At 46.7% G+C, this 25,328-nt stretch overlaps 1 protein-coding gene across 1 annotated transcript in view; it reads right to left on the bottom strand.

The window, feature by feature from the left end:
* Positions 1–421: 421 nt before the first annotated feature.
* SAMD10 (sterile alpha motif domain containing 10) overlaps positions 422–25,328 on the bottom strand; it is a 41,911-nt gene continuing 17,004 nt past the window's right edge. Inside the window, exons 3-5 of the mRNA XM_075350468.1 lie at positions 16,093–16,261; positions 4,045–4,185; positions 422–3,862 (exon numbers count right to left, since the gene is read on the bottom strand). Of these exons, the coding sequence (XP_075206583.1) occupies positions 3,843–3,862; positions 4,045–4,185; positions 16,093–16,261 (330 nt within the window). The 3' untranslated portion in view covers positions 422–3,842. The remainder of the gene's footprint in view (positions 3,863–4,044; positions 4,186–16,092; positions 16,262–25,328) is intronic.

Genomic DNA, 25,328 nt, shown 5'->3' with positions numbered 1-25,328 from the left:
ATATCATATTACCTCACACATAAGCTTCTTATACTAAGAATGTCCTTCATTGTCTAAAGCAACCAATCAGAGCTCCTATTAATGACCTGTAGTTTCAAGCTCCATTGACTTTAATGTAAGGAGGTTTTTTGGTGAATAACTGTAAAGAGCGGGGTTAAATTTTCCCCTCAAAACATAGTCTATGACGTTCCCTGAGTCAATTGAGCTGGCTGTGCAAAATTTAGTGATTGTAAATGCGACAGTGCAGATTCCTTTAGCGGACACACACACACACACACACACACACACATACTCAGCTTTATATATTAGATTTAAATCACCCTTTGAAAACAACAGATTCTGTTCAGTGTCAGGTTGGTACTCATAGGCTTAGTTTACCGGTATTAATTAAAAAAATGAAAGTAAGACAGATGAGTCTAAAGAATATCAATGCATGTTTATTCAGAAAACGGTATAAAAAAAGGAAGAACTCCATCGAGGGGACCCCATATAACCAGGCAACATTTACCTTTGGGAAATACCATCCTGGCTAGTGGAGGCACTTTAACTTGTTGCAGGGGTAAAGTCCCTCTGTCCGTCTCAGTGCAGGAAATAATATCACAGTGATTGGAAGCCTGCCCACATTAAAATTATGATATTCCCCAGGGAAATCTACTGTATCAACAGCCTAACTGTAGGAAACTCCCATAGACTCAGAGGGTGAAATATGTTACTTGTAGTAGCTTATACACTCATATGATGCAGGGTTAAAGACCCACTGTCTGAAACAGTGCAGCAATTATGTATTCACAGTGACAGGAAGACTGTCCACAATGATAATATGATTTCCCAAATGTAATGGTAATATAATAGTAGGTTAATTACACTAAGCTCCCAGGGGCTCAGAGGGTGAAATATGTTACTTGTAATGGCTTAGACACTCATATGATGCAGGGTTAAAGCCCCACTGTCTGCAACAGTGCAGCAAATATATTCACAGTGACATGAAGACTGTCCACAATGATAATATGATTTCCCAAAAGTAATGGTAATATATTAACAGGCTAATTTCACTAAGCTCCCAGAGACTCAGAGGATGAAATATATCACTTGTAATGGCTTAGACACTCACATGATGCAGGGTTAAAGCTCCACTGTCTGCATCAGAGCAGTAAATATATTCACAGTGACAGGAAGACTGTCCACATTGATAATGATTCCCCAAAGTAATGCTAATATAATAGCAGCCTAAGCTCCCAGAGGCTCAGAGGGTGAAATATGGTATTTCTAATAACAGAAACATTCAGAAGTCATTCTTAATAACAATTGTGAGGGCAAGAGGAAGACGATGATTCTTTTCCAGTATCTTACATAGTTTGGGGGGACTTAATAACCTTGATATAGTCATATGTGAGTGTGTTTCAATACATGCCTGTGAAAGGCCAATATCAACGTCTTGTGTATTACACTATCATAAACAACTATCTAAAACAATAGCATGTAGCTATATTATTCCTATCTTTATATAGTAATTATTATACAGCCCGGCTAAAGCCAGCAGAGCCTACGACTTATAGAGACTAGTGTCCCAGGAATAAATATTGTATACAGAGCCGATATTTACATATATCTTACATTATGTATATTATAGAATCTGCTATTGCTATAATACATGGTGGCTACTATGTCACATGATGTGTATTTTATCTTACGAAGCTCAATTTAATTTTTTTTTTTCAAAATAAAGGGGAACGCCATCTATGATCAAGGCTCAGCAAGGTTTACATTTTTTTTTTCCCCAAAATGTCTTTTCAGAGACCAATGTTGGCCATCAAAAAGGGACAGGACACAAGTGTCAATTTCACAAAATGGAAGGGAGTCCCACTTGACTTAAAAGGAATCGTCAACAAGTGTCGGGCCTGAGACCCTGATTCCAGTTTACTGTCACTTGCTGGTCTACATCCTGTTATTTTCATATAATCACAGTTTTCTCTGCTGCAGATCTAGCAGAGCTCTGAATGCTGAGCTGTGTATAGCCCCACCCCCTCCACTAATTGGCAGTTTTCTGCCTAAGCAGTGTACAGAGAAAGCTGATGAGTGATGGGGGCGGGGTTAAACAGAGCAGCTGACCAGGAGGCACGAATCAGCTAGTCCTGTAATGATAATCTCCTGCTGATAAAACACTGATTTTATTGAAACAGCACTGCACAGTCTATTAAGTGACCCATCACTGTATAACCCCACCCCACCACTAATTGGCAGCTTTCTGCCTATGCAGTGTACACAGAAAGCTGATGAGTGATGGGGAGGGGTTACACAGAGCAGCTTACCAGGAGGCACGAATCAGCTAGTCCTGTAATGATAATCTCCTGCTGATAAAACACTGATTTTATTGAAACAGCACTGCACAGTCTATTAAGTGACCCATCACTGGAATCAGTCTCTCAGCCCCCACATCATGCTACTATCAGATTACATAGGAAAATACCAGCTGACAGATCCCCATCAGTCTCGAGCATCACATGAAACCAAATGGAGTTATATTGGCAGAACAAATTGATTCTCGGAACGACTTTCTGCTCATAAATCTTGTTTGCTCTTAAGGGCCATTTACACGCTGCGACATCGCTAACGATATATCGTCGGGGTCACGGTGTTTGTGACGCACAACCGACGGGGGCGGGTAAGCTCGCTGGCGATATCGGTACCGATATCGCAGCGTGTAAAGTACCCTTTAGTCTTTAGAAAATAAAGGACCCCTTTAATTTGTCTAATGTGTAATTTCAAGTTCCACCACATCCGATGCAAAGATTTCTCATAAACGTCAATAGAATAGCGCCCCCCCAAACTTGCAGTAAAGTGAGATTAATGACCCCTAAATTTACAAATGTTTCCTGTTCTACAAACTTTTGCAAATAAGCCTTGTATCCTCTATATGCAAAAACAGCATGGTGACCCACAAAGGGTGACGGTGGAGGGACTCGAATCGGATCACGTGGTGACAGAAGCGGGACATATCACAAAGCTGAAGGTTTCCCCACATAAATATGATTGTATACATTAGACAATATGTCCTCATAGCAAGGATGGCACATTATGCAGTTCCACCTTATGGCCTGCAGATGGGGCTGTATGTTATTGCTAAAAACCCATCTGAATATATATATATATATATATATATATATATATATATATATATATATATATATATATTACAGGATTACAAATTTGCTATTTACAAACTGCTGTCACTCCTGGTAACAAGGATACCCACCTTTTATATGATTGCTGTTGATAGTATCTGCAGACCAATAAAACACCAATGCCATCCAGTTTATCATACATTAGGTTTAACAGTGCCCCCTTGTGGCTGCATTTCATTACTGCGGCCATATTTTATTTTTTTAACTATTTTCTAACCCATAATTGGACCCTTTTAGGTGCAAATCGTTCTCTCTAAATACTAAAAATATTAATTGCACCATAAAGAGTCTCTCCCATCATCCTCAGAATGTTTTGCAACTACCAAAATGACAGTTTGATCGCACAGGAACGTAAGATTTTGCATTTGGCACTTATTAAGAAAAGAAAGCAAGAAGACGCGGACTGGAAATTCCCTAATCAGTGGGTGGAGTAGTGTTGTATGGCCTGCAATGGGGTTACTCCCATCCATGGCCTTCCATCAGTATGTCCCCAATACAAGGATACCCCATACATTTCAGGACAGATGTAGATCCCCCCATAGCTTGATCCAGTGGATTTATAACCGATGTCTTGACGGATATAAGGGAGTCCCAGTCTCCCAGTCTGTCCCAGTGTCCCGTACATTTGATGCTGGTTTGTGTCCTGATGAATTCGTCCTATTAAAAGTTTCCAAACGAAGCTACAAAGAAAAGACAAAAGAATAATTAATAAACCTACATCTCCCATATTGCAGTTTTGTATAGAAAATTAACCTGAAAAAAAAAATCAGAATTATGAATGCAGCTCTGGATGTGACTAGAGCATAAGACGTGATGATGACTACTATTAGTTCATGTCTCCACGCATTAACCTCTCGTGTACCTTGGCTAAGCAGCTGCAGATTGCGGACTTCCTCCCGTACTTGCAGCTGGAGTACCTGCTGTAGAACCTCTTGGCGCTGAGACTCGTGGATGATCCCCATGCGCTGTAACTTCTCTGCGTTCAGCCTCAGCAGAGCTCGGCCTGAGAAGGGAGGACACACGGACGGGAACGTGAGATTCCCCTGCTTGTACGGTTACTAAATGCTCAATAAATTATGTATAATACATTGTAGTAAATGGAGCGTGCCGAACGCAGGAGTAAACGGCAGACTCAGTTTCTACAGCGCTGGATCCAGGTGATCTTGTCTGACTCCTGGACCATCATACACTATTTCTTACATAGGGTTATGTATATAATGTACAGAATATATGCACATATAATAAACCGCCATAATGGTTTGTCTATATGGGAAAGGCGATTTCTAACATATATACCCAGGTTCTCCATAGATCCTGACACTTTCTTCTCTATTGATCCTTCCCCCTCCACCCTTGAGTCTCTTGTTTTCCTTTAGATCCACAATCTCTCTCCTTTGTGGATTTTCAAGCTGGCCATAGACACCAGACATTTGTCTTCCAATCATCAGCAGATCCAAGGAAATTTGTTGAGATCTGCTGATAATCTTAGGCGGGCAATTGTCCATCTGAAAGCCATCTCAGCTTATACTCCATACACAGGAGCGCTCGCTCAGCTGATCACCCTGTGTTCTCCATGAGAAAACCGCTGGCTTATACCTCAGCCAACGGCTGATCTGAGGGAGAGCAATGCGATCACAGAACGAAATCAGACAAGAACGACTGACATCTCTCCCGACCATCAGTTAGCCGGCGCCCTCATACACATTAGACCGTGGGCCAAACCTGTCGATGTCAAAAGGTTCAGCCAAAATTAGTCTAATGTGTATGAGGGCCTTTAGGCTGGCCATGCACAGATGCTTCTGCCAATGATTCACCCGACAGCCATCTTAGCCGTACACAGTGCTGCTCATTGGTTCTAGGGCTCCTCTATTCTCTATGAGAAAGCTGCCGACTGACATGTTGGCTGGTGGCTTATCTTAAGGCCCTGTCACACTCAGAGATAAATCTGCAGCAGATCTGTGGTTGCAGTGAAATTGTGGACAATCAGTGCCAGGTTTGTGGCTGTGTACAAATGGAACAATATGTCCATGATTTCACTGCAACCACAGATCTGCCAAAGATTTATCTCTGTGTGTGACGGGGCCTTTAGGGAGAACAAAGCAATTTTCAATACAAAATTTCTTTCCGACCATCAACCAACTGGCACCCGCATACACACTGAACTGTCGTCTGAAGCCCTCAATATCAGCGGGTATAGCTGACATTAGTCTAACGTGTATGGGGGGGGGGGCTTAACATACATTTCTTTCCATTTCATGGATTCCTATATGTGGATTCTAATCCCTATAGATCGCCAATCGCTCTTCTTTATAGATCCTGTTTATTTGTGCAGATTTACTCTATCAATAGATTCTTGTGCTCTCTTCTTCCTATAGGTCCAGATTCACCCTCGTTATATTGATTCTAGTTACCTCCTCTTTCTATAGATCATTATGCTATTTCCTTTCTATATTTTCCTAAGATCTTCTCCACTTTCTATAGATCCATGTTCTCTCCTCTTTTTATAAATCACTTTTCTCTTCTCTAGATCCCTAATCTCCCATCTTTATATACATCTGTTCTTTCCTCTTACTATAGATAGTTGTTCTTCCTTCTTTCCTATAGATTCTCCATTCTTTCTACAGCTCCTGATTCCTTCTGCTTTCTATATATCCCAATTCTCTTTTCTTTCTTTCTATAGATTCCTTTTCTCCCCTTTTTCTGTAGATCCTGACTGATATTCCCTTCTTTGAATAGATTCCTATTCTCCTCTCTTTTTATATATCTTGATTCTCTCTTCTTGTTATTAATCTATATTCTCTGCTATTTCTATAGATTCTGATTCCCTTTTCTTTCAATAGATCTCTATTCTCCCCTCATTCTATAGATCAAGATTATCTCTTCATTTTATAGATCTCTATTATCCCCTCTTATCCTGATTCCCTCTTCTTTCTATACATTTGTATTCTCTCTTCTTTCTATAGGTCTTTATTCTCCCTTCCTTCTATAGACCCTGATTCTATCCTCTTTCTATAGATAACCTTGTCTCCCCTCTTTCAATAGATCCCTATTCTTTCTAAGAATCCTGATTTCTATATATCCTGATTTCTTTCTATAGATCCTTATTCTCTCTTTCTTCAATAGATCCCTATTCTCCCTTCCTTGTATAGATCGCTAGTCCCCTTCTTTCTATAGATCCCTATTCTCTCTTCCTTGTATAGATCCTGATTCTCCCATCTATCTATACATCCCTTTTCTACCCTCTCTCAATAGATCCTTATTCTCCCTTCCTTCTAAGAATCCTGATTCTCTCTACTTTCTATAGATCCCTATTCTCCCTTCCTTCTATAGATCCTTATTCTGCCCTTTTTCTATACCGTAGATCCTTATACTCCCCTCTTTCTATAGATCCCAATTCCCCTTCTTTTTATAGATTCTTATTCTCCATTCCTTCTATAGATCCCGATTCCCCCTCATTCTATAGATCCTGATTCTCCCCTCTCTCTTTATATCCCTATTCTTCTCTTCTTTTGTAGATTCATATTTTCCTTCTATAGATCCCAATTCCCTTTCTTGCTATAGATCTCTATTCTGCCTTCCTTCTCTAGATCCCAATTCCCCCTTTCCTATAGATCCCTATTCTCTCTTCCTTCTATCGATCCTTATTCTCCCTCTTTCAATAGATTGTTATTTTCCCTTCCTTCTATAGATCCCAATTCCCCCTCTTTCTATAGATCCTTAAGGCCGCTTTACATTCTACGATTTATCTGACGATATGTCGTCAGGCTCACGGTTTTCGTGACGCATTTCCGTCATCGTTAGCGTCGTTGTTGCGTGTGACACCTATGTGCAACTCTGAACGATCGCAAATAGGGTGAAAATCGTTGATCGTTGATACGTCGGACAGTTTCAAAATAGTGTTCGTCGTTTGGAATGCAGCAGACATATTGCTACTAGTGATGAGCGAGCATGCTTGTCACTACTCGGTACTCGCACGAGTATCACTGTACTCGGGCTGCTCGGCGGGGACCGAGTAATCTCGCGATACTCGTGCTTTACTCGTGGTCTTCATTTCTGCATGTTGGCGCTCTTTTGAGAGCCAGCCCTCATGCAGGGATTGGCTGGCAGACCACTGCAATGCCACAGCCCTGTTAGTTGTGGAATTGCAGTGATTGGCCGGCCTGCACAGCGTCACCGAGCCTTTATATAGGCCGGCGCGCTGTGCTCTGCTCACAGCTATTCTGACAGTGAGTGTAGGGAGAGTGTCGCTGATTCAGGGAAAGCTTTGCGGCCCTTTATAGTTAGTTCCGGAGCAGGGCTGCAAACAGTGTGACCAGAAGTCCTTCTCAGGACTATTCTAGTTGTATACAGGCAGGCAGGGTATAGCCAGGTCGGAGTACAGTAGCAGAGTCCTTCTCAGGACTATTGTTGCTATATACAGGCAGGGTATAGCCAGGTCTGAATACAGGCTAGTGACCAAAAGAGTCCTTGTCAGGACTATTGTAGCAGTATACAGGCAGGCAGGGTAGTGGTGACCGTATACCAGCCTTCATATCTGGGGCTGGTGTACACAGTGTAAAACAGTCCAGATAGTGTCTGACTTGTCTGTACTGTAATTGTCGCTCCCCAAAAAAACCTGTTAGGTTATTATTGCGTCCGTGCTTGGTTTTTAAAACCGCACGTGTGTGCCTGTTGGTGGCAGCGTACAGGTGCACTGGTGTGCGTTTACCAAACTATTATATAACGCACAAGTGTAGTGTATAATACACGTCAGTCAGCAGTGGCTGATAGTGTCAGAGTTCTTAATTTTTGCTCCTAAAACCTGTGTTAGGTTATTATTGCGTCCGTGCTTGGTTTTTAAAACCGCACGTGTGTGCCTGTTGGTGGCAGCGTACAGGTGCACTGGTGTGCGTTTACCAAACTATTATATAACGCACAAGTGTAGTGTATAATACACGTCAGTCAGCAGTGGCTGATAGTGTCAGAGTTCTTAATTTTTGCTCCTAAAACCTGTGTTAGGTTATTATTGCGTCCGTGCTTGGTTTTTAAAACCGCACGTGTGTGCCTGTTGGTGGCAGCGTACAGGTGCACTGGTGTGCGTTTACCAAACTATTATATAACGCACAAGTGTAGTGTATAATACACGTCAGTCAGCAGTGGCTGATAGTGTCAGAGTTCTTAATTTTTGCTCCTAAAACCTGTGTTAGGTTATTATTGCGTCCGTGCTTGGTTTTTAAAACCGCACGTGTGTGCCTGTTGGTGGCAGCGTACAGGTGCACTGGTGTGCGTTTACCAAACTATTATATAACGCACAAGTGTAGTGTATAATACACGTCAGTCAGCAGTGGCTGATAGTGTCAGAGTTCTTAATTTTTGCTCCTAAAACCTGTGTTAGGTTATTATTGCGTCCGTGCTTGGTTTTTAAAACCGCACGTGTGTGCCTGTTGGTGGCAGCGTACAGGTGCACTGGTGTGCGTTTACCAAACTATTATATAACGCACAAGTGTAGTGTATAATACACGTCAGTCAGCAGTGGCTGATAGTGTCAGAGTTCTTAATTTTTGCTCCTAAAACCTGTGTTAGGTTATTATTGCGTCCGTGCTTGGTTTTTAAAACCGCACGTGTGTGCCTGTTGGTGGCAGCGTACAGGTGCACTGGTGTGCGTTTACCAAACTATTATATAACGCACAAGTGTAGTGTATAATACACGTCAGTCAGCAGTGGCTGATAGTGTCAGAGTTCTTAATTTTTGCTCCTAAAACCTGTGTTAGGTTATTATTGCGTCCGTGCTTGGTTTTTAAAACCGCACGTGTGTGCCTGTTGGTGGCAGCGTACAGGTGCACTGGTGTGCGTTTACCAAACTATTATATAACGCACAAGTGTAGTGTATAATACACGTCAGTCAGCAGTGGCTGATAGTGTCAGAGTTCTTAATTTTTGCTCCTAAAACCTGTGTTAGGTTATTATTGCGTCCGTGCTTGGTTTTTAAAACCGCACGTGTGTGCCTGTTGGTGGCAGCGTACAGGTGCACTGGTGTGCGTTTACCAAACTATTATATAACGCACAAGTGTAGTGTATAATACACGTCAGTCAGCAGTGGCTGATAGTGTCAGAGTTCTTAATTTTTGCTCCTAAAACCTGTGTTAGGTTATTATTGCGTCCGTGCTTGGTTTTTAAAACCGCACGTGTGTGCCTGTTGGTGGCAGCGTACAGGTGCACTGGTGTGCGTTTACCAAACTATTATATAACGCACAAGTGTAGTGTATAATACACGTCAGTCAGCAGTGGCTGATAGTGTCAGAGTTCTTAATTTTTGCTCCTAAAACCTGTGTTAGGTTATTATTGCGTCCGTGCTTGGTTTTTAAAACCGCACGTGTGTGCCTGTTGGTGGCAGCGTACAGGTGCACTGGTGTGCGTTTACCAAACTATTATATAACGCACAAGTGTAGTGTATAATACACGTCAGTCAGCAGTGGCTGATAGTGTCAGAGTTCTTAATTTTTGCTCCTAAAACCTGTGTTAGGTTCTTAGTGCGTCCGTGCTTGCATTTAAAAACCGCACGTGTGTGCCTGTCGGTGGCAGCGTACAGGTGCACTTGTGTGCAATTTCCAGAAACTTTGATATAACGCACAAGTAGTGAATATACACGTCAGCAGTGCACAGCATTGCAAAATGCGCAAGGGCATTGGCAAGGAACAAGGAAGTGGACGTGATGGTGGTGCAGGCAGAGGCCGAGGTCGTGGGCAAGCTCTAATTTCGCCACAACAAAGGGCCACATCTAGTCGCTCGCACGTCCTGTCCCAAATTCTTGGGGACCGCAGCAGTACACCGCTCTTGAACCAAGACCAGTGTCAACAGGTTGTTAGTTGGATAGCGGATAATGCTTCCAGTCAGATTGGCACCACCACAAACACTCTGTCTTCCACACGGTCAAGTGTCAGTAGCCGTGATACTGCACCGCACATTTCTGAACCTGATCCTCCTTCCTACCACCAGGCTGAGTACACGTCCTCCTCGGACATTAATGATCCCACACTTGGACACTCGGAAGAGCTGTTCACGTTTCCATTCACACATTCTGGCCTCTCGCCAGCTCATATTGAAGTGGGTCATGAGGAGATCGTCTGTACAGATGGCCAAATATTTGAGCAGCCACGTTCTCACGAAGTTGGCAACGTGTCTCAACAAGTGGTGGACGATGATGAGACACAATTGTCAGCAAGTCAGGAGGAGGAGCAGGGTGCGGAAGAGGAAGACGACGTGGTGGATGATCCAGTAACTGACCCAACCTGGCAGGAGGATATGCAGAGCGAGGACAGCAGTGCACAGGGGGAGGGAGGCGTAGCATCACAACAGGCAGTAAGAAGCAGGGTGGTGGCCCCAGGCAGAAGTCAGGCAACCGTTCCCCGGAACAACACGACGACACAAGGTGCCTGTACAAATGTTAGGTCTTCACGAGTCTGGCAGTTTTTTAAGTTGGATCCAGATGATTCAAAAAAGGCCATTTGCAACACCTGCCGTGCCAGCATCAGCAGGGGTACCAAAACTAGCAGCCTGACCACCACCAGCATGATCAGGCACATGTCAGCCAAGCACCCGACTTTGTGGGAAGTACAACAGAGTCGAGGAGCAGTGCTTGCTGATGTCACTGCTACGTCTTCGCTGGTTGTGCATGCGAGCCAATCCTCTGTCCATGCTGCCTGCGAACAAGCCTCCTCCACTCCTGCACCTGCAGTTGCCTACGCAGAAAGAACACCATCATCAAGCACGTCCTTGTCCCAGCGCAGCGTTCAGTTATCCATTCAGCAAACCTTTGAACGCAGGCGCAAATACACTGCCAACACCCCACATGCCACAGTTCTAAATGCTAACATTTCGCGACTGCTTGCGCTGGAAATGTTGCCTTTTAGGCTGGTGGAGACAGAAGCATTCCGTGACCTGATGGCGGCAGCTGTCCCACGTTACTCGGTCCCCAGCCGCCACTATTTCTCCCGGTGTGCCGTCCCCGCGTTGCATAACCACGTGTCACAAAACATCACACGTGCCCTGAACAACGCTGTTTCACCCAAGGTCCACCTAACCACAGACACGTGGACAAGTGCTTGTGGGCAAGGCCGCTACATCTCGTTGACGGCACACTGGGTTAATATTGTGGAAGCTGGGACCCAGTCTGAGCGAGGGACGGAACACGTCCTTCCCACACCAAGGTTTGCAGGCCCTACCTCAGTCAGTGTTTCACCCACACTCTACAGCTCCGGAATGTCATGCTCTTCAGCCTCCTCCTCCTCCTGCGCATCCTCATCCACTGTGCCCTCCACACCAGTCACAAGCTGGAAGCACTGCAGCACTGCCTCGGCGAAGCGGCAACAGGCTGTGCTGAAGCTAATCTGCATAGGTGACAAACCCCACAATGCAGAAGAGCTGTGGACAGCTCTGAAACAGCAGGCAGATCACTGGCTCACACCTCTGAACCTAAAGCCAGGAAAGGTCGTTTGTGACAATGGCCGGAACCTGGTGGCGGCTTTGAGGCGAGGCCAGCTGACACATGTTCCATGCGTGGCCCATGTGCTCAACCTCGTGGTTCAGCGGTTTATAAAGTCATACCCAGAGCTGTCTGATCTGCTGGTAAAAGTTCGCCGCCTGTCTGCACATTTTCGAAAGTCACCTACTGCTTCAGCCGGCCTTGCCGGCTTTCAGCGCCGTTTGCATCTTCCGGCTCACAGACTGGTGTGTGATGTCCCCACGCGTTGGAATTCAACTCTGCACATGTTGGTCAGGATATGTGAGCAGAAGAGGGCAGTTGTTGAGTACCTGCATCACCTAAGCCGTCGGGAAATGGGTCAAACTCCACACATAACACCTGAGGAGTGGAGATGGATGTCAGACCTATGTACCATCCTCCAAAACTTTGAGGACTCCACCAAGATGGTGAGTGGTGATGACGCCATTATTAGCGTCACCATACCGCTACTCTGCCTTCTAAAACGGTCCCTGCTGAAAAACAAACATGATGCATTGCAGGCGGAGCGCGATGAGTTGCAGCAAGAAACAGTAGTGGGTGTGGGTGATAACACACAGCCCAGCCTCGTCTCATCACAACGTGCAGTGGAGGACTATGACGAGGAGGAGGATGAAGACATGGAGCAACTCTCCGGCCAAATTGAGGATATGACATGCACACCAGTCATATCCTCGATTCAGCGTGGCTGGCCAGAGGACAGGGTAGATGAGGAGGAGGAGGAGGAGGAGGAGGAGGAGGAGGACAGCATGTTCAGTCATCTTGTTGGTCAGGCTACTGAAGTCCTGGCTGTTAAGAGTCTGGCGCACATGGCTGACTTTATGGTAAGCTGCCTGTCTCGTGACCCTCGCGTTAAGAACATCTTGGCCGACAATCATTACTGGTTGGTAACACTGTTAGACCCACGCTACAAGGAGAACTTTTTGTCTCTTATTCCCGTGGAGGAGAGGTCAACCAAAATGCAGCAGTTTCGGAAGGCCATACTCACGGAAGTAGGCAAAGCATTCCCCTCACAAAACGCTAGCGGCATAGGTCAGGAATCAGTGGACAACCGAGGCGTACAGCCGAGAGAGGCACAAGTCCAATCCGCCAGAGGTAGGGGAACAGTCTTTAAGATGTGGGACAGTTTTCTCAGCCCCTCACGTACCACAGCCCCTGAGGTGCGGGGTAGTGCCACAAGAAATCCTAAGTTTGCCCAGATGCTGAAGGAGTACCTTGCAGATCGAACAACTGTACTCCGACATTCCTCTGTGCCTTACAATTATTGGGTATCCAAGCTGGACACGTGGCATGAATTGGCTCTCTACGCCTTGGAAGTCCTGGCCTGCCCTGCTGCTAGCGTTTTGTCAGAGCGTGTTTTTAGTGCCGCAGGTGGAATCATTACAGATAAACGCACCCGCCTGTCAACTGAAAATGCTGACAGGCTGACTCTGATAAAGATGAACAAGGGTTGGATTGGGCCAGACTTCACCACACCACCAGCAAATGAGAGCGGAGTTTAAAGTTTGCCATGTACCTCCACTCACCCATGGGTACACTTCTCGACTTTGGATAATCGCTGGACTGCTCCTCCTTCTCCTCATGCGCCATCATGATGACCGTTACAATAGTTAGGTCTTTGTTTCAGGTATACCCCCAGTGGTAAATTTTTTCGCCCATTCTTTGCAGAATGGACATTACAACGACAGGAGACCCGCTCCTTTGCAATGGGAACAATGTTTTGAGGCCCTCATGCACGTCTCTACCCAGGGACAACGTGGAGCCTCCCAATTTTTGGCTGCCCTGCCTAAGGGCTATACTGAAATACACCCACTTCCTTACAATGGGCACTTCAGGTTTACAGGCCATCATGCACGTCTCTATCCAGGGACAATGTGGAGCCTCCCAATTTTTGGCTGCCCTGGCAAAGGGCTATACTGAAATAGACCCACTTCCTTAAAATGGACACTTAATGTTTTGAGGCCATCATGCACGTCTCTACCCAGGGACAATGTGGAGCCTCCCAATTTTTGGCTGCCCTGGCAAAGGGCTATACTGAAATAGACCCACTTCCTTACAATGGGCACTTCAGGTTTACAGGCCATCATGCACGTCTCTATCCAGGGACAATGTGGAGCCTCCCAATTTTTGGCTGCCCTGGCAAAGGGCTATACTGAAATAGACCCACTTCCTTACAATGGGCACTTCAGGTTTACAGGCCATCATGCACGTCTCTATCCAGGGACAATGTGGAGCCTCCCAATTTTTGGCTGCCCTGGCAAAGGGCTATACTGAAATAGACCCACTTCCTTACAATGGGCACTTCAGGTTTACAGGCCATCATGCACGTCTCTATCCAGGGACAATGTGGAGCCTCCCAATTTTTGGCTGCCCTGGCAAAGGGCTATACTGAAATAGACCCACTTCCTTACAATGGGCACTTCAGGTTTACAGGCCACCATGCACGTCTCTATCCAGGGACAATGTGGAGCCTCCCAATTTTTGGCTGCCCTGGCAAAGGGCTATACTGAAATAGACCCACTTCCTTACAATGGGCACTTCAGGTTTACAGGCCATCATGCACGTCTCTATCCAGGGACAATGTGGAGCCTCCCAATTTTTGGCTGCCCTGGCAAAGGGCTATACTGAAATAGACCCACTTCCTTACAATGGGCACTTCAGGTTTACAGGCCATCATGCACGTCTCTATCCAGGGACAATGTGGAGCCTCCCAATTTTTGGCTGCCCTGGCAAAGGGCTATACTGAAATAGACCCACTTCCTTACAATGGGCACTTCAGGTTTACAGGCCATCATGCACGTCTCTATCCAGGGACAATGTGGAGCCTCCCAATTTTTGGCTGCCCTGGCAAAGGGCTATACTAAAATAGACCCACTTCCTTACAATGGGCACTTCAGGTTTACAGGCCATCATGCACGTCTCTATCCAGGGACATTGGTGAACCTCACAATTTTGGACTGCCCTGGCAAAGGAAAATACTACAAAGACTCACTTCCTCAAAATGGGCACATTAGACTCAAGAGGCCTTCATGTACGTCTCTTCTCAGGGACATCGGAGTGCCACACAATGTTTTCACGTAAAATCTTTCATGTATTAATCTCAAAAAGTAACATACACCAGCTCTATCTCACTATTGGGTATGTGCCCTTAACATTTCTGCCATGAAAAATCATTTTGGGGTCATTTTGGAAGGTTTTCTGGTGAGTCCGTAAAAATGGCGTAAAACGCGGACAAAATTGTTCACAGCTGTGACTTTTGAGTGATAAATGCTTCAAGGGGTCTTCCCCATGCTGTTGCCATGTCATTTGAGCACTCTTCTGAGACTTTTGTGCCATTTTTAGGGTTTCTCCATGCTGCCGGGAGGTCATTTCACAAAAATACTCGGGTCTCCCATAGGATAACATTGGGCTCGTTGCTCGGGCCGAGTACACGAGTATCTTGGGAGGCTCGGCCCGAGCTTCGAGCACCCGAGCTTTTTAGTACTCGCTCATCACTAATTGCTACGTTTGACACCCTGCCGACGACGAACAACATCCACACGACCGCCTTGGTCAAACAATATATCGCTGAACGATGTAGCATAGTTTGTGAGATGTGTATGTGTGACCGCTGCAAAACGATCTATGAGCGATCTCGGCAAATCGTAACAACAATCTGGGCGTGTCACATCGCTAACGAGATCGCTAGCGATCTCGTTGTGTGTAAAGCGGCCTTTAGTCTCCCTTCCTTCTATATATCCTTATTCTCCCTTTTTCTATAGATTGTTATTCTCCCTTCCTTCTATAGACTCCAATTCCCCCTCTTTCTATAGATCCCTATTCTCTCTTCCTTCTAAAAATCCTTGTTCCTTTCTCATTCTGTATATGTTGATATGATCAACCCCATGGAACTTAATTCTCTTCCCTTTGTGGCTCATAATTCTCTTTCTCGGATCTGAGTTTATTCTCCCCAGTTAGTTTATAATTTCACTGGTCCATGTGAGTCTTCCCATTCCCTCCCCTCCTCCTAATCTTCATCGCTATCTCCTGGGGGTAGATTGCCCCCTCTCAGTATTTTATCTGCGCTGTACATTAAGACTTTTTGCTGGCGCGGCCTCGGGATACAGATCTCACAGTGTCTGCTGGTGCGTGTCTGCTGGGATTTTTCATCAGTCAGATGATCTCGCTGCTGCCTGCGCAGGACTGTAAGACATAACACAATGAATGTGACGTGCGGCCCGCCGGCTCTACAATTATACCAGGCAGCTGACTTCGTGACATCAACATGTGCCACCTCCCCACATACCCTGACAGGCATGGGTTCTTAGAGGATGATGGGGTTGTAGCTTTACGACAGGTGGATAGCCGAATGTGGTAAACCACTGACATAGTATAAGTAACCTACAGAAGTGTAAATGAGCCAGGCCGCGCTACCTGTGATGGCGTGGTGAGAGAAGGCCTCCACATAGGTGAGATAGTTGTGCGGACAGTGTTTCTTCAGCCATTTGCACACGTCTTGCTGAGTCCACAGGACGACGGGTTTAGTGAGGCAGCTGAAGGACGGACTGGTGTGATATATGCCATATTGATCGTTGGGTCTGACCTGTGCAGGGGACAAACTACGAATTACTCAATGCAGACAACACACAGCACCAAGCATTACACCAGTCTGTTGTTACCCCTCCATAACTATCCCATTTTTTGGTGACAACAAATACATAAATGCTGATAATTTATTGATTAGAGGGTGTCCGACCGCTAGAACCAGCACCTATCTGCAGAACGGGGAAGATTTATCCCCAACAAGGCATACAATATGTTGGAAACACGAGAAGCGATGGAATGGAACTGAAAGGGAGAAGATACAGATTAGACATAAGGAAGACATTTTGACAGCGAGGGTGATTAGTGAGTGGAACAGGCTGCCATGAGCAGTAGTGAGTTTTCCTTCAATGGAAGTCTTCAAACAGAGGTCTAAGATGGGTTAGTGAGTCCAACATTGAGCAGGGGTGGGACATGATGACCCTGGAGGTCCCTTCCAACTCGAACATTGTATGATTCCATGATATGCTGCCATTCTTATTTATTCACTATAGAGCTGATGGGAAAACCCAAGTGGAGGGATAGAATGTGAATACAAAAAGGGAAGCTCGATCAGCATATAGATATAATATTCCAAAGCTTTACGCCATCATTGTAGGATATCCATAGCAAACCATGTTAAAAAATAATCATATTCTGATGCGTTTGTAGCATAAAAGCTTTAAGTCATAGAATATATTCAAACATTGAGGAAAGGAGCTATTTAAAGGTTACACCTTAAGTGACGAAATGGAGTTAATTAGTAATAAATTGGTTATCAAATTGAAGAAAAAAACACATGGGTACTCATCCTCACAATACAAATAAGTGTAGAAATCGTATATGAAATCACAATATTACTGAATAATTATCTGAAAAAACACCAATGTAAACAAAAACAAAAAAAACCACAATACTACATTATTCGCAATCCTTTGAGCCAATGAGCGCATATGTCGCGGGCGGAGGAGGGGACGCCGCGCTCTCCCACTGCTCAGGTCCGGCTGCCGCTGCCGCTGCGGCCTCTGCTGCTCGGTGGCTCGAGCGATGGGCCGGATCCCGGGGACTCGAGCGGCGCTCCTCGCCCGTGAGTGAAAAGGGGATTGGTTTTGGGGATTTATTGTCCGTGACGCCACCCACGGTTGTGGTGATTGTGTGGACACCACCGCTGCTCTATATGGGGATCCCGGGAGCGGTGACAGGGAGCAGCAGAGTTGTTAGTTCTCCCCTCCATGGGTAGGGGTTGGTTGTCCCGGGGCCCAGTGATGGGGTGGAGGATGAGGGATGGCAGGCCAGGTGTGGGGCCTGGTGAGGTGCAGGGTCGCGGGGGCAGCGCTGTGCCTCACGGCACGGTGGTACTCACTCAGCCTGAGACGGTGACACAGTTGTCGGTAAAACACACGGCTGGAAAGACGGTTCCCACGGATGGCTGCTGTTGCTTTTCCCCGGTAGTTAACGGTGACTGTCCCTTTCCTGCACCTAAGTTCCTGTGTTGGTAGCGATGGGTTCCCAACAGTAACCCGCTCCCCGGCTTGGATATGGGCCGGAGGAGCCCCTTCTTGCCCGCAGGCGCTGGCCCTTGGAAACTGGTGCCTTGGCGGTGGCGGTGTCTCCCCTTCACGGTTGGACTGTTGCCTTCAATCGGGACTTAGTTGTTTGGAGACCCGGAGGTCCCCTTCACTAACAGATTTGGCAAATTCACGGCGACTCCTAGCCTTGCCGGGATCCGAAAGGCCCCTGCCAATGGTGCTGGCTTCTCTTCGTATACCGCTCCGGTACCGCCGGGCCACCAGCCGTCCACGGTCCTTTCAGCAACCTCTGATCAGCCTCTCCTGCAGACGGTCACCGCCGCCTGCTAACCTTGCTGTCTCAGTCCGGGGCACACACCCGGACCAACTTCAGGCTTTCTCAACTGTCACTTTCTCTTCCACCTTAACTCTTCTCTCTTGCTCCTCTACCACTCCACTCTCTGGCTAATCTGATCTCCCTGGTTTTCCCGCCTCCAGGGCTGTGAACTACTCGGTGGGCGGAGCCAACCGCCTGGCCCACCCCCTGGTGTGGACATCAGCCCCTGGAGGAAGGCAACAAGGATTTTTGGTTTAGCTTCGGTGTACCTATCCGGGGTGTAGGGTGTGGTGGTGTCATGGCCTGTGACCCCTGGCTTGCCCAGGGCGTCACATTCCCCCTTAACAAAATGCAGACCGTCTGCGGGCTGCCCGTCCAACACCGGTTATATTTTCTGAAAAGATATAAAAACATGACATACAAATAAAATTACTTCATCCCACATCGGGAGGTTCATTTCTTAAACGTTACGTAACATTTTAAACGGTTGCGGCTGCCGCTCTCACCCACCCAAGTAACCTGGCCCTGATGCTGCCCCTAAGAAACAGGCAGCACCCCTTGACCCCGGTCCCGAACCAAGTCACCCGAGCGGGATCTGTCCTTCCCCTCCAGAGGGTAGCCACCGGTTCCTGTGGTGGCTGGGCCCCAGCCTGCTCCACTGCGGGCCCTCCCTCCAACCTGCCTCTCCGGAGGCGGTAACGGTTAGCTGCAACAAAACATTTTTATTTACAACCCACTAACATTTGTGGTTGCACTGCAAGTTCTCGGGCCTGTTCATAGAAGTTTCTATGCAAAAACTGTGGATGGTCCCCACGGGGACAACAATGCCGGCAACGGCCGGTTCCAAATCACGGTTGCAGACAATCAGGTTAACCTTCGGTAATCATTTTCATTTTCTTCAAAAACTTTTCAAAACTTTTAAACACACATACTGGTGGTCCCAACGGGGACGGTGGAACGGTGTTCCGCTGCCATCACTCAGAGCCCTCGACATCACCTGAGGGAGGGGGTGCGGCGCTCACACGGGCCTTCTGGCTGCCCCTCAGCTTCGCATCCAGCGCGAACCACACCCTCTCCCCACAGTGCCGGGTGTACTGAACCAAGTCGCCTGGCATCAGGTTACGACCTGGGTGCTCTTCTGGCAGGTGAGCATTCACATCCCGCCGGGCTACAAACACTTCGGCCTCCAGGCCCGGTTCATAAATGAATCCATAGCCCCGGTGGACATCAAACCGCCTCACCTGCCCCTCATACAACGGGCCCCGGACACGGAAGGTCGCTTGTCTCAGACTCTCCTTCTACCGTATCGTACGGGCCACCATCTCCGCCTTCCTTCTCTCTCTCTCCTCGATTTCCAGGCCCAACGGTACTGGCTCCCTGTCCCAGTACGGCGCTAGTGCGAGCTCCGGCGCACGGGTCGGGCCCCGCGAGACCTGTTGGACGCTGCCCACTGCTGGGGATCTGGGAGGAAGGTCCCGCGGTGACTTGGCCTTGGACGCCACCTTGCAGCGGCAACCCGGCGCAACCTCAGCCGAGGTGTGGGGGATGGGCACAGGGGCTTTCCTCTGCTGGGCCTTCGGCACGGAGCGGGCTATCGGCTCCGGCTCGGGGAACTTCTCGGGGGACGCCTCCGGTTCAGGCTTCGGGGCCTTCCACGGCAGCACCTCCGATCGGCTGCGGGCTCCGGCTACAGGTCAGTCCGCTGGGGCGGACGTGCTGGGTATCGCTACTGGTTGCGGTGGCAGCGGGCCTAGTGGCGGGGTCACGGCTTCCGGGATGGGTGGCGAGGGAGGCAGCAGGGCGAGAGGGTTTAGACCGGGTCCCGCAGCCGCGATGACCGGCCCTTCAAGGGCATCGGGGCGTGGGTCACTCACCCTCCCTTCCGCAGCTTTCTCCTCGCGTCTCCGCACGGTCGCTATGACATCCGCCATGTCGGTCTCCCACTCCTCCATGAGGAGCTGCATTTTGACCTGCAGCCGTTGGTAGAGCTGCGCGGTCCGGATCTCCACCCACGCCGCGGTTACAGGCGCGGGGGCTACGGTGCTTCGAGACGGCATCCACATGTTGCTGGCGGCCTCTCCCAGGAACAAGATGGCTGCAGAGTCCTGGCGTCCCTGCTTTTATAGTCGCACTCACATGCGGCCAGCCGCCATTCCGTCTCCTTCTAGCATCTTTTTGGCCCCTCCTCTATCGGGGCAGGGTTTTGGCCTTCGCGCCTCCGCTACTCGAGAAGACGCTCGAGCGGGAACTTTTTGCGCCAAAGATGGCGACTTCCGAAATTTTTCGGCCGGACACCTCCGGCGGTAACAAGGCGCACCTCTACCCAACGGCAGAGCGGTAAGATCCTGTTCGTGACGCCAAGTTGTCGCGGGCGGAGGAGGGGACGCCGCGCTCTCCCACTGCTCAGGTCCGGCTGCCGCTGCCGCTGCGACCTCTGCTGCTCGGTGGCTCGAGCGATGGGCCGGATCCCGGGGACTCGAGCGGCGCTCCTCGCCCGTGAGTGAAAAGGGGATTGGTTTTGGGGATTTATTGTCCGTGACGCCACCCACGGTTGTGGTGATTGTGTGGACACCACCGCTGCTCTGTATGGGGATCCCGGGAGCGGTGACAGGGAGCAGCAGAGTTGTTAGTTCTCCCCTCCGTGGGTAGGGGTTGGTTGTCCCGGGGCCCAGTGATGGGGTGGAGGATGAGGGATGGCAGGCCAAGTGTGGGGCCTGGTGAGGTGCAGGGTCGCGGGGGCAGCGCTGTGCCTCACGGCACGGTGGTACTCACTCAGCCTGAGACGGTGACACAGTTCTCGGTAAAACACACGGCTGGAAAGACGGTTCCCACGGATGGCTGCTGTTGCTTTTCCACGGTAGTTAACGGTGACTGTCCCTTTCCTGCACCTAAGTTCCTGTGTTGGTAGCGATGGGTTCCCACCGGTAACCCGCTCCCCGGCTTGGATATGGGCCGGAGGAGCCCCTTCTTGCCCGCAGGCGCTGGCCCTGGGAAACTGGTGCCTTGGCGGTGGCAGTGTCTCCCCTTCATGGTTGGACTGTTGCCTTCAATCGGGACTTAGTTGTTTGGAGACCCAGAGGTCCGCTTCACTAACGGATTTGGCAAATTCACGGCGACTCCTAGCCTTGCCTGGATCCGAAAGGCCCCTGCCAATGGTGCTGGCTTCTCTTCGTATACCGCTCCGGTACCACCGGGCCCCAACCCGTCCACGGTCCTTTCGGCAACCTCTGATCAGCCTCTCCTGCAGACGGTCACCGCCGCCTGCTAACCTTGCTGTCTCAGTCCGGGGCACACACCCGGACCAACTTCAGGCTTTCTCAACTGTCACTTTCTCTTCCACCTTAACTCCTCTCTCTTGCTCCTCTACCACTCCACTCTCTGGCTAATCTGATCTCCCTGGTTTTCCCGCCTCCAGGGCTGTGAACTCCTCGGTGGGCGGAGCCAACCGCCTGGCCCACCCCCTGGTGTGGACATCAGCCCCTGGAGGAAGGCAACAAGGATTTTTGGTTTAGCTTCGGTGTACCTATCCGGGGTGTAGGGTGTGGTGGTGTCATGACCTGTGACCCCTGGCTTGCCCAGGGCGTCACACATATAATACCATACAATAACAGTTTCTTTTTGCCAATCCCCTCCCTTAATGAGAGGACTGACTTTTTCAATTAGAAAAAAGGAAAGCCTTCCATCATATATGTTAATAGAATGTTTGACTGCACTTGAGTATGTTCTATTTTATTATTAATGTTTTGTATATCTTCAAATATTCTTTTCTTTTATTTGCAGCTGCTGCAGCCAAGCTAATTCATTTAGCAAGCATTACAAACAATGCAATAAATTACATGCCGTGTGTTACAATTAATAAAGGGATTAATATTCCAATATCCATCTATTTTTCGTGCATTATATGCATATTTACTGTACACATTACATTTATTTCCTGCGCAATACTAGAAGCCCTTAACTGATAACCATGTACAGAAATCATGAGGTTTACCGTGCACACTAAGTGATAGTATATTACTAGGGATGATCGAATACCTCAAAGATTCGGCTTCGCGAATATTTCCGACGAGGTCGCCGCTATTCGACTATTTGCGAATATTCGATGCGCAATGTAAGTCTATGGAAAACCCGAACAACAACTATTCGGAACTATTCGGGCTTTTCATAGACTTACATTGTGCATCGAATATTCTCATAGTGGAGACATGTTCGTCAGATATTCGGGAAGCTGAATATTTGAGGTATTCGATCATCCCTATATATTACCTAATGATTGACCTCTTCTAGCTATGACTCTATGACCCTTAGATAAAATTTGATTGCAAATGTCATCTTGAAATGTAAATATGTTTAATATCATTACTGTACTAAAAGTAACCGTATTATTTTCATAAATAATGGTATTGTCTTTGTGGGGATAAAGTGTATGATTTCTAGTGGTATTATTGATTTTTTTTTAAAGAACTGTCAGTGTTTTTTTTTTTGTTGTATTCTCTAGATTTTTACCTGTTTTTTATTATACCACTTTCTCTGAGAAAAGTCTGATTGTCGGAGCATATTCTTCTTGCTCTGACAAATTCGCAATGAGAAATGGAGTTGATAGTAAGAACGAGGTGACAGCTGTCTGCAGTGTATTATTTCCACTAACAGGCTTGCGATACATGATACTGTGTCACCTTTAGGGTAAATCCAAAAAGTCTACTTTCTTGTAAGGAGGAGAAAAAGTAAACTTTAGATTAGCATTATTATCTTTCACATATCGAATGAAATGAGGTACGGCCGCTTTGTCACCTGTCCAGATGAACAGTAAATCGTCTATATAACTACCGTACCATAGAATGTTAGTGAAAAACGGGTTAGAATCTGAAAAAATGAAAATTCCTTCCCACCATGCACTGTACAAAATTGGTAGCGAAGGTTAGAATGAAGAGCCTATCGGTGCTCCCTTAACCTGAAAAAATAATTTAGAATTGAAGATAAAAAAAAGTTATGTTTCAAAATGTAACAGATTCCCCTGAAAATCACAAGTCTGTATTTTTTCAAATGATGTGCAATAGCTTTTAGGGCAAGATCAACAGGAGAACAAATGATATCACATGAAAAAAATTGAACCTATGTAACCATGTAATACCTTTTATGATTATTAACACAGATGAGCTATCTTTGAGAAAACCTGGTGTCCTGGTCTCTAGTGGTTGTAGATGTCGATCAATCCAAGTACTTAAATCTTCATTAAGGGAATCAGTTCCAGAAATAATAGACCTCAAAGGAGGTGGAAAAATGAGTCTATTGGTTTTGGGAAGACCATAAAAAACGGGAATCATGCAGAGTCTCTAAGGATTTTTTTTTATTTTTTGATCAGACACCTAGGTTTTCTCCTTCTGATACCAATTGCTCCAATGCGTTTTTGCAGCTGTTAGGTCAGATAAAATACATCTGTATGTTTCATTATCACGTAGAATGTCATAGACTTGTTTGTCATAGAGGGCTACAGCCAATATAACTATGCAGCCTGCTTTGTTAGATTTTTTTATAATGATGTTTTTATTATTTTTTAAATGGAAAGATTATTATAATGCATAGGGGAAGCATTGACAGTGGAAGACAACATTTTAAAATCTCTTTCAACTAATGTCTGAAATAGGTCTAATTCTGGAATGCATGATTCAAAGAGATAGTACTTGGGATTAGGTAGATACCGTATTTTTCGGACTATAGGGTGCACGTTCCTCCCAAAATTTGGGAGCAAAGAGAGCGATCGTGTGCCTGCTATTAATGAAAATAAATATTCGCTGGTTCCCTCACCCATAAACCTGGGCTTGGAGAGCATTGAATCTTAATTTTACATTAGCCAGCAACTAATGTCGGTGTGTAACTGGGGGTGCATGGCAGTGACGTTGTGCACTTCTTCACTTACACACTGAAGACAGTTGCCATCATCAGAAGAGGACACTGCTCACCAGGGGACCAGATGGAAGGTTAGTAGAATTGTTTCTTATTTTAATGTGTGCGGCATAACAGGAGGCATATATACTAGAATGGGCCCATGATGGGGGACATACATACCAGGATGGAGCACACATATACCAGGATAGAGGACATATATACTTGTTGGGTACAGGATGAGGACCTATATACCAGGATGAGGACATATATACTAGGATAGGCCCATGATGAGGATCATATACCAGAATTAGGGACATATATACCAGGAAAGGCCCATCATGGGGATAATATACCAGGATGTGGAGCAAATATATCTGAAAGGGGGCCAGGGTGGGGACATATATACCAAGATTTGGGACATATATACCAGGGTGGATTCATGATGGGGATCATATATACCAGGATTAGGGACATATATAGCATTATGATATATATAACAGGTTAGGGACATATGTAACGGGATGAGCCCATGATCGGGGACATATATACCAGGATGGAGGACATACTGTATATTCCAGGATTAGGGACATGTATAATAGGATGGAGTGGAACATATATATCAGGATTAGGGATATATACACCAGAATGAGCCCAGGCTGAGGACAGATATACCAGAATAGGGGACATATATACTAGGATGGGCCCATGATGAGGATTATATATACACCATGATTAGGGATATATATACCAGTATGGGGATCATATACACCAGGATGGGGGACACATACCTGGAAAGGGCCAAGGATGGGCAACGTTAGTGCAGAATTGAGGGACATTAACCCCATGACAGTGTCAGTAACTGATCCCCCCATAACAGTGTGCCTTGACCACATGTTTTGCTTCAAAATTTTTTCTCTATTTTCTGCCTCTAAAACCTATGAGCATCTTATGTTCCACTTCATCTTATCCGAAAAATACGGTAATTATTAACCTGTGTAACATCAACCAAATTTGCAGTCGTATTTTCACTATATAGAGACTCACGGCTGAGTAAAGCATTTTGTTCTTGAAATAAAAGGTTCAACAGAGAAGTGTAATCCTTTTCAGGTAGATTAGACAACACAGCAGGATTAGACTTATCCATTCCAGGCTCAAATAAATGTCTCTTAACTGTGAGAGATCTGGCAAATATATAAATATCCAAAATGGCTTGGATTAAATGAAAATTGTGGTTGGTCACAAAATTGAGTGTGCGCTGGTGCTCCATTCTAGCAGCTCTACTAATTGCATCCCATGGGTCGGACCCCCACTGATCAATAAGTTAGCACTTATGTGTTTGCTTTAACTACAGTGTATTC

This window comes from Anomaloglossus baeobatrachus, chromosome 5, assembly GCF_048569485.1.
Source record: "Anomaloglossus baeobatrachus isolate aAnoBae1 chromosome 5, aAnoBae1.hap1, whole genome shotgun sequence".
Classification (NCBI taxonomy): Eukaryota; Metazoa; Chordata; class Amphibia; order Anura; family Aromobatidae; genus Anomaloglossus; species Anomaloglossus baeobatrachus.
Note: the sequence above shows the minus strand (reverse complement) of the source record. Positions and strands in the feature narration are given on the sequence as shown.